This window comes from Clavelina lepadiformis, chromosome 3, assembly GCF_947623445.1.
Source record: "Clavelina lepadiformis chromosome 3, kaClaLepa1.1, whole genome shotgun sequence".
Lineage (NCBI taxonomy): Eukaryota > Metazoa > Chordata > Ascidiacea > Aplousobranchia > Clavelinidae > Clavelina > Clavelina lepadiformis.
Window position 1 is genome coordinate 20,635,785 of NC_135242.1, and position 15,337 is coordinate 20,651,121.

General features: G+C 36.6%; 2 protein-coding genes across 2 annotated transcripts; both read right to left on the reverse strand.

The window, feature by feature from the left end:
- Nucleotides 1-1,348: 1,348 nt before the first annotated feature.
- On the reverse strand, nucleotides 1,349-7,656 carry LOC143448930 (endoplasmin-like). The gene is made up of 18 exons (XM_076948893.1): nucleotides 7,512-7,656; nucleotides 6,849-6,966; nucleotides 6,622-6,763; nucleotides 6,384-6,500; nucleotides 5,897-6,283; nucleotides 5,553-5,708; nucleotides 5,273-5,431; nucleotides 5,026-5,163; nucleotides 4,112-4,189; nucleotides 3,789-3,952; nucleotides 3,517-3,688; nucleotides 3,167-3,412; nucleotides 3,009-3,079; nucleotides 2,832-2,897; nucleotides 2,438-2,516; nucleotides 2,204-2,359; nucleotides 1,880-2,041; nucleotides 1,349-1,754 (listed from the first exon to the last, which is right to left on the reverse strand). The coding sequence occupies exons 1-18, from the start codon at nucleotides 7,561-7,563 to the stop codon at nucleotides 1,737-1,739; spliced, it is 2,481 nt and encodes an 826-aa protein (XP_076805008.1). The 5' UTR covers nucleotides 7,564-7,656; the 3' UTR covers nucleotides 1,349-1,736.
- Nucleotides 7,657-8,722: 1,066 nt separating this feature from the next.
- On the reverse strand, nucleotides 8,723-11,987 carry LOC143450601 (uncharacterized). Its single transcript, XM_076951212.1, has 11 exons — nucleotides 11,850-11,987; nucleotides 11,645-11,776; nucleotides 11,425-11,526; nucleotides 10,953-11,147; nucleotides 10,717-10,844; nucleotides 10,471-10,591; nucleotides 10,232-10,354; nucleotides 9,894-10,013; nucleotides 9,715-9,776; nucleotides 9,374-9,578; nucleotides 8,723-9,139 (listed from the first exon to the last, which is right to left on the reverse strand). The coding sequence occupies exons 1-11, from the start codon at nucleotides 11,890-11,892 to the stop codon at nucleotides 9,060-9,062; spliced, it is 1,311 nt and encodes a 436-aa protein (XP_076807327.1). The 5' UTR covers nucleotides 11,893-11,987; the 3' UTR covers nucleotides 8,723-9,059.
- Between the last annotated feature and the right edge of the window lie 3,350 nt (nucleotides 11,988-15,337).

Consider the following 15,337-nt stretch of genomic DNA (forward strand, 5'->3'; position numbering starts at 1 on the left):
TTGCGCTGCAAACCTCATTTTTGTACTCGCCTGGCGTAGTAAGGTGATCCTCTTTCTAGCCTTTGCAATGGCGGCGAACTATTCCTTGCCTTTGTGTGAGGTCATCATTTGTGGATGACGACGTCACTATGACGCAAAATTGTGTGTGTCACCCGCACTAACAACACAGTACGCTTAATTTAACTTATGCATAACTTTCAATCTAATTATTACTTTTTTGCAACGTATGTTTCACATATGACTGCCATATAGCTTATGCCTTATAGGACTATATTCGAAAGTTTAAATACATGTCATTAGACATGGCACCAACTGTCATGCGTTTCATATATTTTTCATATATTCCAGGCTATATGGTAACTTAAAAGTTCTCGATCAATTGATCAATTGACGATGAACTGGTGCAAAACGATTGCAAAATTGATAAATAAATTCCCTGACAAACTGCATTTCAGAAAGAAAAACAAAATTTAATGTATTCTGCACCATTCTAAATCCAACATTTTTGGCGGAGCATGCCTGCGGACCTAGATAGGATAGGTTATTACACCTTCGACGGTTGCAAGTGGCTGCAACAACCAACGCTGTTGTGCAGAAATATATGGTATCCATCAGGTATGACATGTGCCATTTTAAACATCTAAAATTTATCCTACATTTTCTGGGGGCAGCTGGTCACTCTAGGTCATAGATAATAATGCGTCTTCACGTTTTTCATCTTGGCGCGATGCACATAAGTAGTGTATATGAAACATAATTATTTAACACAGGACCGTTAACAATTTATCTAAACTTGCTCTCTGGAACAAGATAAATTAAAAATAACACTCAATATACCAACAAACTATCATCTTCTAACAGACCAGAACAGTGCAATGCTGAAAATATATCCGAGATTTTATAACGAATATTCTTGTAGTCATTCGGCGGCGCATAGCTCCACAATGAAAAGTGTTTGTAGGCTCATGCAAGTATGGATTTTTACCTCGTTTGTTTAATTTGACCAAACCAAGCTACTAGCTGTACGACCCAGCAATTAACCCGAGTTGTTGTGCGGTAAGTTGAGTATCAAAATCTACTTTTTTACCGAATAGAGCCAAAACTGTAGGCGAGGGTTTATTGTTAATAAGGATGCATGTGTTTAGTTAGATCACTTAAGAAGGTCAACAAATTTTCTAGCACAGCTGTTCTTTATCTTACGCGACCAGCTACATTGACGTAATTCTGACGTAAATGCGTCCTCCCAGATTTGATACATCAGTTCTAAACAAACTGATGAACAAGTCGGTAAGATTGGCAGAAAAACTGCAGGAAAAAGATATAGAACTTATGTTGTACACAGGTAGAGTTTCAGTGAAAAACTTTATTGGCAAATAACCACAATGACCAATCAAAGGCTTCGGTAACGCTTCATTATTCGATATAATGTGTCTTGCACCAAGAGGGGCCAGAAGAATGCTAATCTAATGGTGGAGAGGATGCATACCTCATAATTATTGTATGACGCAATAACCGGTTACGAAATGCAAAACAGCGGAACATATTCGCAATAAATTATAGACTTAGCTTTTAACTAAACAAAAAACGTTGGAAACATGGTAGAATCATAGGCAAGTTTTCCTAACGAAATGTCGATACCTACAGCCTGTAAAAATCCACAACAAAAATTTATTTTGAGGGTTTTGTCACCAAAGTGGCCAGCTGTTCCTGTTAACTGCATGACGGTTGTTGGCGATTTATAATTCATCGTGAGCCTGAAAAAAAAAACACATGCGCATCTTGGTCAAAAAATTATTCCTAACTAGATATGTAAAAGTCTATATACCATAACCATGCTGAGTAACGCTGCTACGTCAGATTGAGTTGTGAATTTCTTTACCTCTGCATCTTCGGTTTCTTCTGCAGCGGCATCTTCTGAGCTTTCTTTTTCTTCCGAACCTTCTTCCTCATCACCATCATCATCAACTTCTTCCTCATCATCGGCGTCCACTTCCTCTTCTTCCTCCTCCTCAGCTTCTTCATCTACTGGCTCCTCTTCAATCTGATGAAGTTAACACATAGAGTCGGAAGATGAACTCAAGACAAAGAATCGGAAGTCGGAGGCATCGAAGCCAAGACTTCAGTAAAACTATTAACTTTAAATCAGAACAATCGTTTTCCTTTCGCAAAGATATTAACGGAACACAAGGTTTTAAAAACATACTGGAGTATCAGGATCGATGTCAAGGTTGCTGTAAAGCATGTCTAAGATCCTCTTGGAGAAATCAACTGAATCTTTAAGGTTGTATCCTGATCTAAGCACGGCGGTGTCAAACATAACTTTGGCAATATCAGCGGCTTGCTTGTCTTCTGCATCACCCTGAAGAAACAAATAAATACAATTTAAACCGATATAATAATTTACCCAAATTACAAGATCTGCCTTCAAGAGACGCACCTCAACTCTTTCAAGAAGATTCTTTATCAAAGGATGTCTTGGATTGATTTCCAGGGTTTTCTTCTGGTTTGCATAATAGCTATAATGAAAACAAACCCAGTAAGAACAAAATACACATCCCACCAAGTAGGACATAAAAAAATATCAATACAGCACTAAGTACACCTAAGAACTAAAGGGGAAGCATCATATATGCAAATGATGCAACCAAGGTCCAACTACCAATGAATCTAAATTTCCTTCCGTCTGCTAATTATGGGAATGAGTATTGCCAAAAGCAAAATGTTCGGCTTGCTACACTTTCTAAGCACTCACGACTGTTTTTGGTTTTGGTAGCGCTGGGCCATTTGTAATCTTTCCATATTTGGGGACCTTTAAAACAAAACAGACTTACTTAGATGATGTATCTTTCTGTGTTTGATAAGCCTGAGCTTTCATGATGCGTTCCATGTTGCCAGACCTAGGCAAAAGAAAAGTGTCACCCTAACTGATGTAACATGGATATCATGGATTGCTTTTGCGGTATAATACTACCGTCAATTTAATAATGCAGTATGTTAATAGTAAATACCATCCATATTGGCTAGCAACCAATGCACAGGGAGAGTCAGTAAGACGTTCAGTAATAACAGCCTTTTCAATCTGCAAAGAAACAGTATGAAGTATATTACTATAGTAAGTATAAATTGCAGTGTTTATCTAATTCTTTTAAACTGTTATAAAAAGTACCTTGTCCTTAAGAGCAGTTTCCTTAAGCCAGTTGGCAAGGGGCTCAAATTCTTTTTCCAAAGCTTCTTTTCGCTCCTTTGCCTTTTCACCCTCATCAAGACCAAGACCTTCTTTGGCGACATTCTGGAAACGCTTTCCGTCAAATTCAGGGAGCGCTTGGATTGTGTATTCATCAACCGGTTCAGTCAAATAGATGACTTCGTAGCCTTTTTTCAGAAGACGCTCAACAAATGGAGAGTTCTCAACCTAGAAAAAGCAGAGCCATTAAAGCACATAACATAACAAATCCCAATACCCTCTCTCTGCTTACCAACAGTTATAAGAGTTGATTAGACGGCGTAGTGACATACCTCCTCTCTGCCGTGCCCAGCACAGAAGTAAATCTTCTCCTGTTTTTCCTTCATGCGCTCAACATATTGCTCCAGGCTGCTCACATCAGTTGGATGGTTGGAAGTGTAGAAGCGGAGGAGTTTGGCGAGTCTTGTTCTGTTGCTGTGATCCTCAATCACACCAAGCTTGACACTGCGGAGATAAAATCACATGGACTTTTATATTTTGAGGGTTTAACATTACTTAAACAGGATGTTAGTGAAATCAAGGTTTGCTATGACAAAGATCGTACTTGGTGCCAAACTCTTTCCAGAATTTCTCAACATATTGGTCAGCATCAATTTTCTTGATCATATCAAGAGCCTTGCGCACCAACTTCTTCTTGATGACTTTCAGGAGCTTGTGTTGTTGAAGAGTTTCACGCGAAACATTCAAAGGCAGATCATCACTGTCGACCTGGGAAATGCAGACACACATCACCATCTAGACTGAGACTATTATATCGGAATGTGTAAAATTTCTACATTCCAGTTAAAAGTTTGATCATACTGATCAAATGTTTACTGACTAATAGCTACAACGAGTGGTTTTTAAGAAATGCACCATTGCACTTACCACACCACGAACAAATTGTAAGTACTTGGGCATCATGTCTTGGAAGTCGTCGGTGATAAAGACACGTCGAACGTACATCTGTTATATGAACTCTACGGTTAATATACTATGCCTACAACTACACCCAACATATCAATGAAGAAAGCAGTACAAAATAGTGCAGCTTTCCGCATTGGCACTGTATATTGGGACCCCTCTCACCAATAGCTGGCCCCAGGTACTACCGATGTGGTTAACTCACCACCCCATATACAAATTTGAGGTAAGAGGGTAACATGTCCCGCATATCATCAGTAATAAACACTCTTCTTACGTAGAGCTAACAACAAAACAGAAATTTTTAATTTAAAACTATTAAGTGCGAGTAAAAGCCAAACTAGTGAACAGTCCATGCAACAAGCCAGCAATTAAATACATCAAATGGCACACTTTAGTAAGACAACAGCATGCAGTTTGTTTATGCATAATCATAAAATGTCATCTGTTAAGTAACCATGCAAGTTAGAAAATGGCAAATGTCAGTGAAGCATAAAGGTAAAATCAACAAATCAAATGCACATTCCTCTGTTACCAAAACCCACTTTATGCATTGCATAAAGTGTTTATTTTTTTTATTAAGATTATGCTACCTTCAAATGGTCAACCTTCTTTCCACTCGTATCATACATAGTTTTTGGAGCTGTTTCTGGCACAAACATTACACTTTTAAATGAAACTTCACCTTCTGCTGTGAAGTGTGTATGACCCAGGGGTTCCTTGGTTGTCTTACAGAGGAAACATGCAGAGACAAAAACTATTTTGAAAGCAAACAGTTTAAAATTAAAGCGCATGCAAGTTCATGCCAAATCAATCGACAAAGAAACAAGGTTGCAAGTGTGGGGTTAGAAATGGCATGCAGCAAGTCTGGATTTGACCTTAATGAAATCGGTCTTTTTCTGTCCATAGTCTTGGAACATGCCATGTGGGGCGCCAGCCGGGATAAACAAAATAGACTTGAATGAAACCTCACCCTCGGCGACAAAGTGAGTTTTTGCCAAAGGTTCTGTATGTTCCTGAAAGGTTTATGTTTTTACAACAACTTAGCACTAACTAGCCAACATTACTAACTCGTGTATTATTCCCGAACGGCAAAACTTCAAATTACGTATTTTCGTAATTTACCTTGGTAATTGACTTGTAAAAGTTGTTGTATTCCTCATCTGTGATGTCCTTTGCAGGTCGTTGCCAGACTGGTTTCACTTCATTGATGAGATCCCAGTCCCACACTGTCTTCTCAACTGTCTTAGTCTTGGGCTTGTCTTCTTCAGCTTCCTCTTCAACCTGTGACCATTTGTTTTATTATTTTACGTCTAACAAGCAATCCAATGATTATGCAAAAATCTAGGACAAACGTCAGGTAGAATCTTTAACTTTATAGCAAGATAATCAAAAGAAAAGCAACCTCTGCTTCTTCGTCATCGTCTGTAGCTTCTTCATCTTTCTCTTCCTCTGCTGGCTTCTCTTCTGCCTCATCCTCTTCAATTGGGACTTCTTCCTTGATGGTCTTCTCCGACCACAAGTAAATGGGGAAGTTAATGAATTGGGAGTACTTCTCAATCTGAAAAGAAAACAAACCGCTTTTAACCTACACTATCACAATATAACAAAAACAACAATTATACAATTAAATAGTTACATATTTAATATTGAATAGTCTTTTTACATTATTACACTTAAGCTTTTTGATCAGAATGAAAGAAGGTTAAACCAAATTTTGTTTTCCTAAATAAAGTATTATGCAAATACCAATGACTTGATGGTTGCATGTTCCAAGAAGTCTGATGCTTCTTCCTTTAAGTAAAGTGATACAGTGGTTCCTCTTCCCAAAGTATCACCCCTTGGATCAGCGACAACAGAGAAAGACTCTGAATCGGACTCCCAAATGTATTGAGAATCGTCGTTGTGCTTTGACGTTACAACGACTTTATCGGCAACCAAGAATGAAGAATAGAAACCAACGCCAAATTGACCAATGAGATCAGACACAGAGTCTTCTGATGACGCCTTGGACATTTGCTCAAAGAAATCACTGGTGCCAGACTTTGCAATTGTTCCCAGGTTCTTAACAAGTTCTGCTTTAGTCATGCCAATACCAGTGTCAGTAACATGAAGTACGTTGTTTTCCTTGTCGACCTACACAAAAGTTCACACATTATATATATACCTAATTTTTAAACAATTTAGTAGCGAAATAAATCAGCTTAAGATGTACACTCATTAGTCATTACCATACCTTAACTTTAATTGACATTTCATCAGTTGCACTAAGTGCACTGCTGTCAGTGAGTGACATGATTCGAACTTTGTCCAAAGCATCAGATGAATTGGAAATCAATTCCCTCAAGAAAATCTACACGAAATTTTTTATAACTAATATTATATCCAAAACGAATAAACATAACACTTTCATAGAAATTGCATACGAAGTTAAAATAAATGAACTAGTTCAGACACCACATCTAAATACGCACCTCTTTGTTCTTGTAAAGGGAGTTAATGATGAGCTTCATCATTCTGTTCACTTCAGCTTGGAAAACATGCTTTTCTGATTGCTCACGGAGATTTTTCACTTCACTAGGGCTTAAGCCATCTATGTGAATTGCTTCCTCCTCTCTATAGAAAAATTTTAATTTTTTTTAACAAATCAGGCTACTTCTTAAAGGAACGTGAACTAATACCTTAAGAACTTTTTTCTTACCTCTGCACAACTTCATCGTCTGTTTTTGATGCTTCTGACGCTTTACCAATGTCATCTTCTACTTTTGGGGTGTCATCACTTGCTACATCGTCCTCTTCAGATCGGACTTGGGATGCCGCTGCAGAAAAACAACCATCGAGTTAGTTATGATGGATAATTAAAATCCGTAATACCATCACAGGGATGTACCGAACTGAACATAAATCCAAATATGCATGAATATTGACCTTTGCTATTCTTACGAATTGAATATTGCAAGCAGATTCACAAGGAACCTCTTAATTTTTGCATAAAGCAAAGCCAACTGCAAAACGTACAATTTTTGGGTCGTATGTCCGATTGAAAATACAATGTATTCGTTGCAAAAATCTTGGTAATTTTCACAAGTTTACTTTTATTAACCAAAAATGTAACAAATTAAGCATGATTCATTTATTCACGAAATAGCCTATTTCAGTAGGCCTATTTTAATAAATTGTAATCAACTAAGTCCATATTACTGAAATGCGTTTAGAAGATCAGTTTTGCAAGCTGAATCTTCGTAAATGGCACATCCCTAGGCTAAACCTAATAGGCTATTTATTAACAAAGAAAACGCTGTCTTAGGATAGTACGTTGTACTGTTGGTGGCCTATAGGAAACAGCCTACGTTGTGTTACTTACATAATAATAGGCAGCTGGCAATCAAGGCAAATATCCAAAATTGTTTACACATTTGAACTAGATTTATTTATCTACCTAAGTAAAGAAAATCTAAATAAACCCACCGAACCTATGCAAAAACAAAACATTATACACCTACTGCATTAAGCGATACTGGAATTGGCTTGCTTATCAAAAAGAAAGTTATCACTTGGCCGCAAATACGCTTTGCTTTTCAACTAAGTCTTCACAGTAATAGTTTTCCAAGTCTTTGTAACTACTAAATTAGGAGTACCGGTTCCAGCAAGATCAGAGCAAATACTGCCAAGCTGCATATTATGAACTTCTGATATGAGATACCGAGTTTTAGAAAACGTGTCTTTTTGTGATTAGTCTCCCGTGACCATTCAATCATCCATGACAAGTCACTTATTCAACGTTAACATTTTTAACCAATCACAAGAAACCACATCACATACGTCATCGACAAAAAAATTTGGCTTGTTTTGATTGGTTGATGCAAATCGTAAACAATCAGGATGAAGAAAACATGTGTAGTAGGTCATAGACATCAAACAAAAAACATGAAACAGCTGTTTTGCTAAGTTTTCACAACGATTAATTCAAAATCAGTACAGGAAAATCCCAGTGTAGTTGTCTGTAAATGAGCTTTGCATGTTTTAACTAACGCAAGAGTTTTTAAACTGGATGAGGGGACATTAAGGTTTTAGTACTTTTTAAAGGACTCAATTAGCGATCAACAGCGTCGGTTTACTTACGGGTTTGCAGTCGCATAAATCATTGTCTTATTATGGGCCCATCATTTAAACGTAGTTTGTTGATAGATATTGATTAGTTAAAAAGGTACTTGTTCACGGAATCACGGATAGACTACAATCTTTTACACTGCTACCTGTAAAGTGTAAAAGAGATTTCATCTGTCTTAACTTCCTTATTTGGTCATAGCGGTCAAAAATTTAAGATCTCCGATATAACCTGACATTGGAAATACTCCAGAACATATGAAGTGCACAAGAATCCGTCACTCAATGCGATTTTTGTACGCAGAGCTATTTAAGCTCAATGAAAAAGATTCAGAGGATTTTGATCCCGTTGTAGCAAATAGGCCTAGCAGTAACTTAACTTTTTCAAACTTTAAACAATACAATGATACTGAGAAGGTTTGTTCTGACTTATGTTTTTCTTAACGCTTTACCTCAAACAATAGAAACTTTCGTTTTATAGAAAGATAATTAATATTATTACTGAAACACGAAAAATCATGCATACTTCCATTCAAATAATGCGTAAGAGTCACAAAAATATTGTTAAATAACACACATAAAACAAACAAACATGATTTTGTCAAAATCGTAAAAGGGATTACAAAAATGTCCGCACTTTAGTACTCGATTATTTATTATTTTTATTATATTAAACATTTACAGTAAGTCCTTGGAAATTAATAACAATTACACAAAATTAAATCATGATTTTTAACAGCATCAGATCGGTAGAAAAGAGTGTTAGTCAGTTAGTCATTGTCAAAATCTTCCAATAAGAACGTTTTTAGTCAGTTTTAGTTCCGCACGGTGGAGCTGTAAGGTAAGGGTGATTGCAAACGCCGACAGCAGGATCAAATACGGTTCCTGAAAACAAGATAACACGATAGTAAAATTTCCTTCCATGAACCCGTTAATAGTAAATGAAATTACTGTTAACAGTAAATGAAGCGATTTTTAACAAAAAATTGAATTAAAAGTGTAGAAATATTAAAAAATTTTAATTTTAATACAATGTTAAATCATCTCTTTTACTAAAAATAAAAGCTAGCCTTTGCGAAAAATGTACAAAACCATCAACTAAGTTGTAATTATCCATACCTGGTGCACACGGCCTGTTCCATTGCCTGCCGCTTGCGCACTCGTAATATCTTGCACAGCCTTCTGGGTCGGCTTTAAACGTGTGAACGTCAGTGACGAGGCATTTTGGTTTCTTAACAATAGGGTGGTGGGAACAGGTTTCATTTGCACTCGAGCAGTAGCATTTACCAACGCTGCTGTCCCAGCAAGATCCGGTTGACTCGCACTAAAAATCAAGTGGTCTTGGTATTAGAACTTAACATGAATGAATAAAATGCATTTGGTGATATTTTGAGGATATAATGATTTCTCGTTTAACATTTGAATTATACGTATTGCTGTAACCATCAATAAGCACTTACGTCAGTTTTACTCGTATAACCTTCTGGAAGTGGTCCAGCGATAGAAGTGGTCGGACAGAATCCTGTAACCAAAAATGTGCGTCACATTTACTGCGTGATGCATAGACCAGCAAATCATTTAAAGCAATTATGAATATAATTTAAAGTTTTAGAATGTGCAAACAAGTTTCATATTTTACCAAGTGTGATTTTGTCCTCCAAAAATTTCAGAAGATCATCGGCACTGGCTTTGTCCGTCAGATAAATAGAACCTCCGGTGACGTAAGCAAGATCATAGTAAGCACGCTCCTCAAATCCGCCTGATTGCAAACATGAACAAGATTAATTAATAAAAACGAATTTTTTTATCGATTTAAACATCTATCTTGCATTGGCCCTTGGCCATCAAATAAACTTATCTTTCAACATCATTTACGCTGCTACGAAACTTACAGGTCCAATTCATAGAAATATTTATCACAGACTAAACTATGAGCTTTTGTAGTGATTTTCCAGACACTGGAATAATTAGGTCTACCTGAGCTTGAGCCAAAACTTCTGTCATCTACAACGTGTTCGTGACAATAAGTTGAATCGAGTGATGCGCAAGGATCCTCGCACCTATGGCAGCATCCAGTCAGCACCGGGATGAAGGAACAACCTGGATTTAAACGCAACGTGCTCATTCGCTTAGAGCTGGAACTCATGTAGGACGATAAACAACTACATCTTATCAACATAGCGACGTTGCGTGCTTTTATACTTCATGGTTCTTACCTTTGGCGGCAAATTGAGTGATAAGAGGAGCAAGGGCGCTTGACGGGTCCTTGGCTGTTGCGTCAGAGAAAAAGAATATTTTGCAGCCGCCGTTGTCATCAGGGATGACGTCAAGCGCATTCTGAGAGTTCATAAAGTTCAACTTTAGTTATCTTGAATTTATCTAAGTTTCAACAAACTCTATTTCACTTAATATGTTATAACTTTATTGTATATCAATTGCCTTCATTCTTAACGAAGACTCACTTTGTTTCCGAAGAATGCATACTCGGGGCAGTCATACCCGCTGTGAACCGCGATGTCATCGATGAAGTCGACAACAGCGCTGGCATCAGTAGATGGCCCGAAACGAGTGAAGAAGGAAGACGGGAAAGCTGAAACCCAAACAAGTGTTTTTTATTTTCATGGTTGTTGTTAAAAATGAAAAACCAGTCATTAATCTATAAATAATTAAAGTTATCCGTTGTAATCTTTTTATATACTTGGTGGATATGGGGTAGAAGATCCAGATGGATATGGATCATTAAAAGTCGAAACAATCCATCCGCCAGTTGGCGCAGAAGCGCACGTTGCATAACTTCCGCTCACACAGTTTTGCATCCATTGTTTGACTGCCGAGATTTCGCTGATCATTGAACCCGAGTCGTCCAATACAAATCCAACATAAGTTGGCTTATCTGTCACAAAACAAACATAGAAGTTAAAATTATTTGTGTTCCAATGTGTGCAAAGGTTTTACTGTTTACAGAAAGCAGAAGAAAAGAAATAACTTGTTTAAAATATTTATTCGAATAAGTGAGGAATTACCTGCTGCACATGCTTATGCTTAAACCTGCAAACATGCTTAATATAAATATTTCTAACACAAAGCATTTCAGAGCAACAAAGCTATAAATTCTATTCACAACTCACAATTTTAGATTTATAAAAAAATGTAACTAGAAGAACACCAACCTCCGCCGTCTTCACATCCGCGAACGTTTCGTGGCCAGTCACACACACTGATGGAAGGATTGAAAACTAAACCGTCCGGACATTGGTGTTCATACAAGTAACCTGCAGTGATAAAGTTATTATATGAAGGAGATCAAGTTACGGCACAAGCATATACATATTGTTCATAAGGTTAAACATTGTGTATCACCAATTGTGCATGCTATTCAGTATCACTTACCGTAAACGCAGCGGTAAAACTTGTCACAAATCCCGGGAATAGCGAAGTGGTCGGGGCTTTCCCGCCCCGTGCAACGACCCTCTGGATCAGGAACGATGTAGCCCCATCCAGTGGGAACAGCGATTGCTTTTGCTGAAAATAAAACTGTGGTTAGCGCTATAATGCAACTAAATCGCGTTAAATGCTTTAGGCCATTTCCACTTACCAACACACAGCAAGAGAAGAGAAACACAAACTTTTTTAAACATTTTTGAGAATTCAAATTAAATCAGGTATAAAAACTCTGCAAAACACATCAGATATATTATAGTTTGTCCGCGATCCCTGTTTCAACTTCGCTAAATTCTATTTGCCATGTAGCTCTATAGCTTACGTCAGGTTTTGAAACCTTTTTGAAATGTGCTCACTGTCTCCATGTAAGAGACGACTGATGGAGATTGAAAGTCCAACCTGGTATATATACAATTCGTGCACATGTTTTCCGGCTGTAAGTCAAACAAAAACATGTAACTTAGCGGCTTGTAAACTTGGAATTTTAACAACTAGAACAAAACAGTTTTATAAGGAAACTATTGTCACGTCACTAAGTCAATAAGCTTATAACCGAAGAAATGTTTTTAAACAATTCTATGAGGAAAGTTTGTCACGTCAGTTTGTTAGCAGAAGGGCTGGTTAAGATCATGAGTGTAAACAAATCTAACCTTGAAATATTTTTGACATTGTTTTTCAAAAACATTACGAATCTCTCTCCCAATTCAATATTTTCGGAGTTTCTTCATTATACGAACACCCAAAAGTTTTTCTATTTGATAATAAAGGTACAAAATTGATAAAAGAAACGTCATCGCCAAAATAAGGTACATATTACCGGGCGTGAGTAAAAGTGTTATAAGCCTTCTTCTCGCAGATAAAAACTGTAGAAATTTGTTTTGAAAACAGTTTGTTCGAATTTGAATTTTTGAAAAACGTTCCAACAACTTGTCGTTGTTTGCTATGATTTTTCTTGCGAATGATAATTTATAGGCTTGGAAGTTTTTCAGGCTGAAAAACAAACTGCACTGGGCACTATGTTATGTGAAACTTTGACCGATCTCCAGAAATCAAGTTAAACATAGGTTTGTTCCTTTTTTTGGTTTCAGCCTATTCTTATCCCAAAAAGCCGACCAACTAACACTATTGTTTTTATGCCATTGGAATTTCTCATGATTCCGTGAATGGAAATATTGTGATGTAATAATGCTATTTCGGCCATGTTGATCAGAAGCTGAACTTTTTAACGATCACTTATCGGTAATAAAACTTACTTTTAGAAGCACAAAGCTTTAAAATAGCCTTTTAATACCTGGTGCTCGGACAAAAACCGTCACAAACAAGATATTTTTGTCACGCTGTAGAAGAACTAAAATCTTAAAACGTGATCAAGAAGGTTGTAGTTGGAAAAGATAGAAGTATCAAGCAAACTTGGAATTTAACAACTATAACAAAATAGTTTTATAAGATAGCTATTGTCACGTCACTAAGTCAATAAGCTTATAACCGAAGAAATGTTTTTAAATAATTTTATGAGAAAAGTTTGTCACGTCAGCTTTCTAGCAGCAGAGTGTAAACAAATCCAACCTTGAAGTATATTTGACCTTGTTTTCCAAAAACATCGCAATGCATATACATACTCCAAACATTTCTGTGCAAACGAAAACCCTGAAAATTATTCCATTAGTGAAATTTCGCAGAAGATAGATAACTGCATTATCTGGCTTGACCAAAGATGGTGTGTTATACAAGCCCTCTAACGACAGACGAAAAAAGTTTAAACTTTTGGAAACGTTCCATTTACCGATTGTTTTTTCCTATTCGTTTGTTACAAATAATATTTTAGGACTGGAAAGATTCCCGGCTGGAAAATAAAGATATTAGGACATTGGGACTTGGTACCGAGAAACATCGACTGAATTGTATAAATCATACTATCTATTTATACCATTGTTGCTCAAAATACTACACAGCCTATTTTCACCGCAAGAAGCACGAAATGTCCGATATCGCAGTAAACCATCAAAGAACCAACTATATTGTTTTTATACCGTGGAAATTTGCCATGATTCCATGAATGAAAATATTTTGATGTAATAATGCAGCTTCCGCTTGTTGTTTTCCCACAAAGCGTTTCAACCCTAATTTCTCATGAGAATTTACCGCGGTATTAAAGCTTACTTTTAGAAGCACAAAGCTTTAAAATACTGTATAATAAACGCAATAAAAGATGCCAAAGGTGATATTTGTTTAACCTGTTTAAAGACGAATGAAGCACACAAGAATGTAGAACTCGATAAATTCCGGCATAACACAGTAATTAAGCATAAACCGGATATCATGTTATCGGGTACGGTAAATATTCATTGAGATGCTCCTTAGCTTGGCCGCTTTTCAAAATGGACATTTGTCATGGTTTCCTCAGAATACAGAATCAAAAAAAAATTTCAAAAATCAAGGTAACAAAAAGAACGACATAAAAAGAATCCACGACAAAGTTTCCAAAAGGTTACCGAGGTTCGAGAAAGACCGCTAAGAACTAAAAACAAAGTAAAAACGGATTCATCGGAAAATGCACAGAGCCGAGTTCGGCAACCGGAGCTCGATCGGTGAGGAATCGTCTCCGGGTTCAAGTCGTTTAAAGATTTCTTCAAACTGAGGATGAAGATTCCGGCAGATTAGACGTATTAAGTCATTTTAGTTTAAAATCAATTCTTTGCAGGTTGACGAGTAAAACTTTGTTATAATTAATGATCCGTAACCGGATAGTCTGATATCAGGCCCATGTTTAATTTCTCGTTATGCGTGAACTTATAAAGCACTCTTCCTGTGTACTTTCTCCTTTAAACTAGTCAAATTCATTCGTTTTTTTTCCAAACATTTGACATTTTTTGATGACGTGTGCACTTTTTACATTTTCTTGATACTTCTATCTTTTCCAACTACAACCTTCTTGATCATGTTTTAAGATTTTAATTTTCCTACAGCGTGACAAAAATATCTTGTTTGTGACGGTTTTTGTCCGAGCACCAGGTATTAAAAGGCTATTTTAAAACTTTGTGCTTATAAAAGTAAGTTTTATTACCGATAAGTGATCGTTAAAAAGTTCAGCTTCTGATCAACAAAGCCGAAATAGCATTATTACATCACAATATTTCCATTCATGGAATCATGATAAATTCCAATGGCATAAAAACAATAGTGTTAGTTGGTTGGCTTTTTGGGATAAAAATAGGCTGAAACCAAAAAAGGAACAAAGCTATATTTAACTTGATTTCTGGAGATCGGTCAAAGTTTCACATAACATAGTGCCCAGTGCAGTTTGTTTTTCAGCCTGAAAAACTTCCAAGCCTATAAATTATCATTCGCAAGAACAACCACCAGTTGTTGGAACGTTTTTCACAAATTCAAATTCGAACAAACTGTTTTCAAAACAAAATACTACAGTTTTTATCTGCGAGAAGAAGGCTTATAACACTTTTACTCACGCCCAGTAATATCTACCTTGTTTTGGCGATGACGTTTCTTTTATCAATTTTGTACCTTTATTATCAAATAGAAAAACTTTTGGGTGTTCGTATAATGAAGAAACTCCGAAATTATTGAATTGGGAGAGAGATTCGTAATGTTTTTGAAAAACAATGTCAAAAATATTTCAAGGTT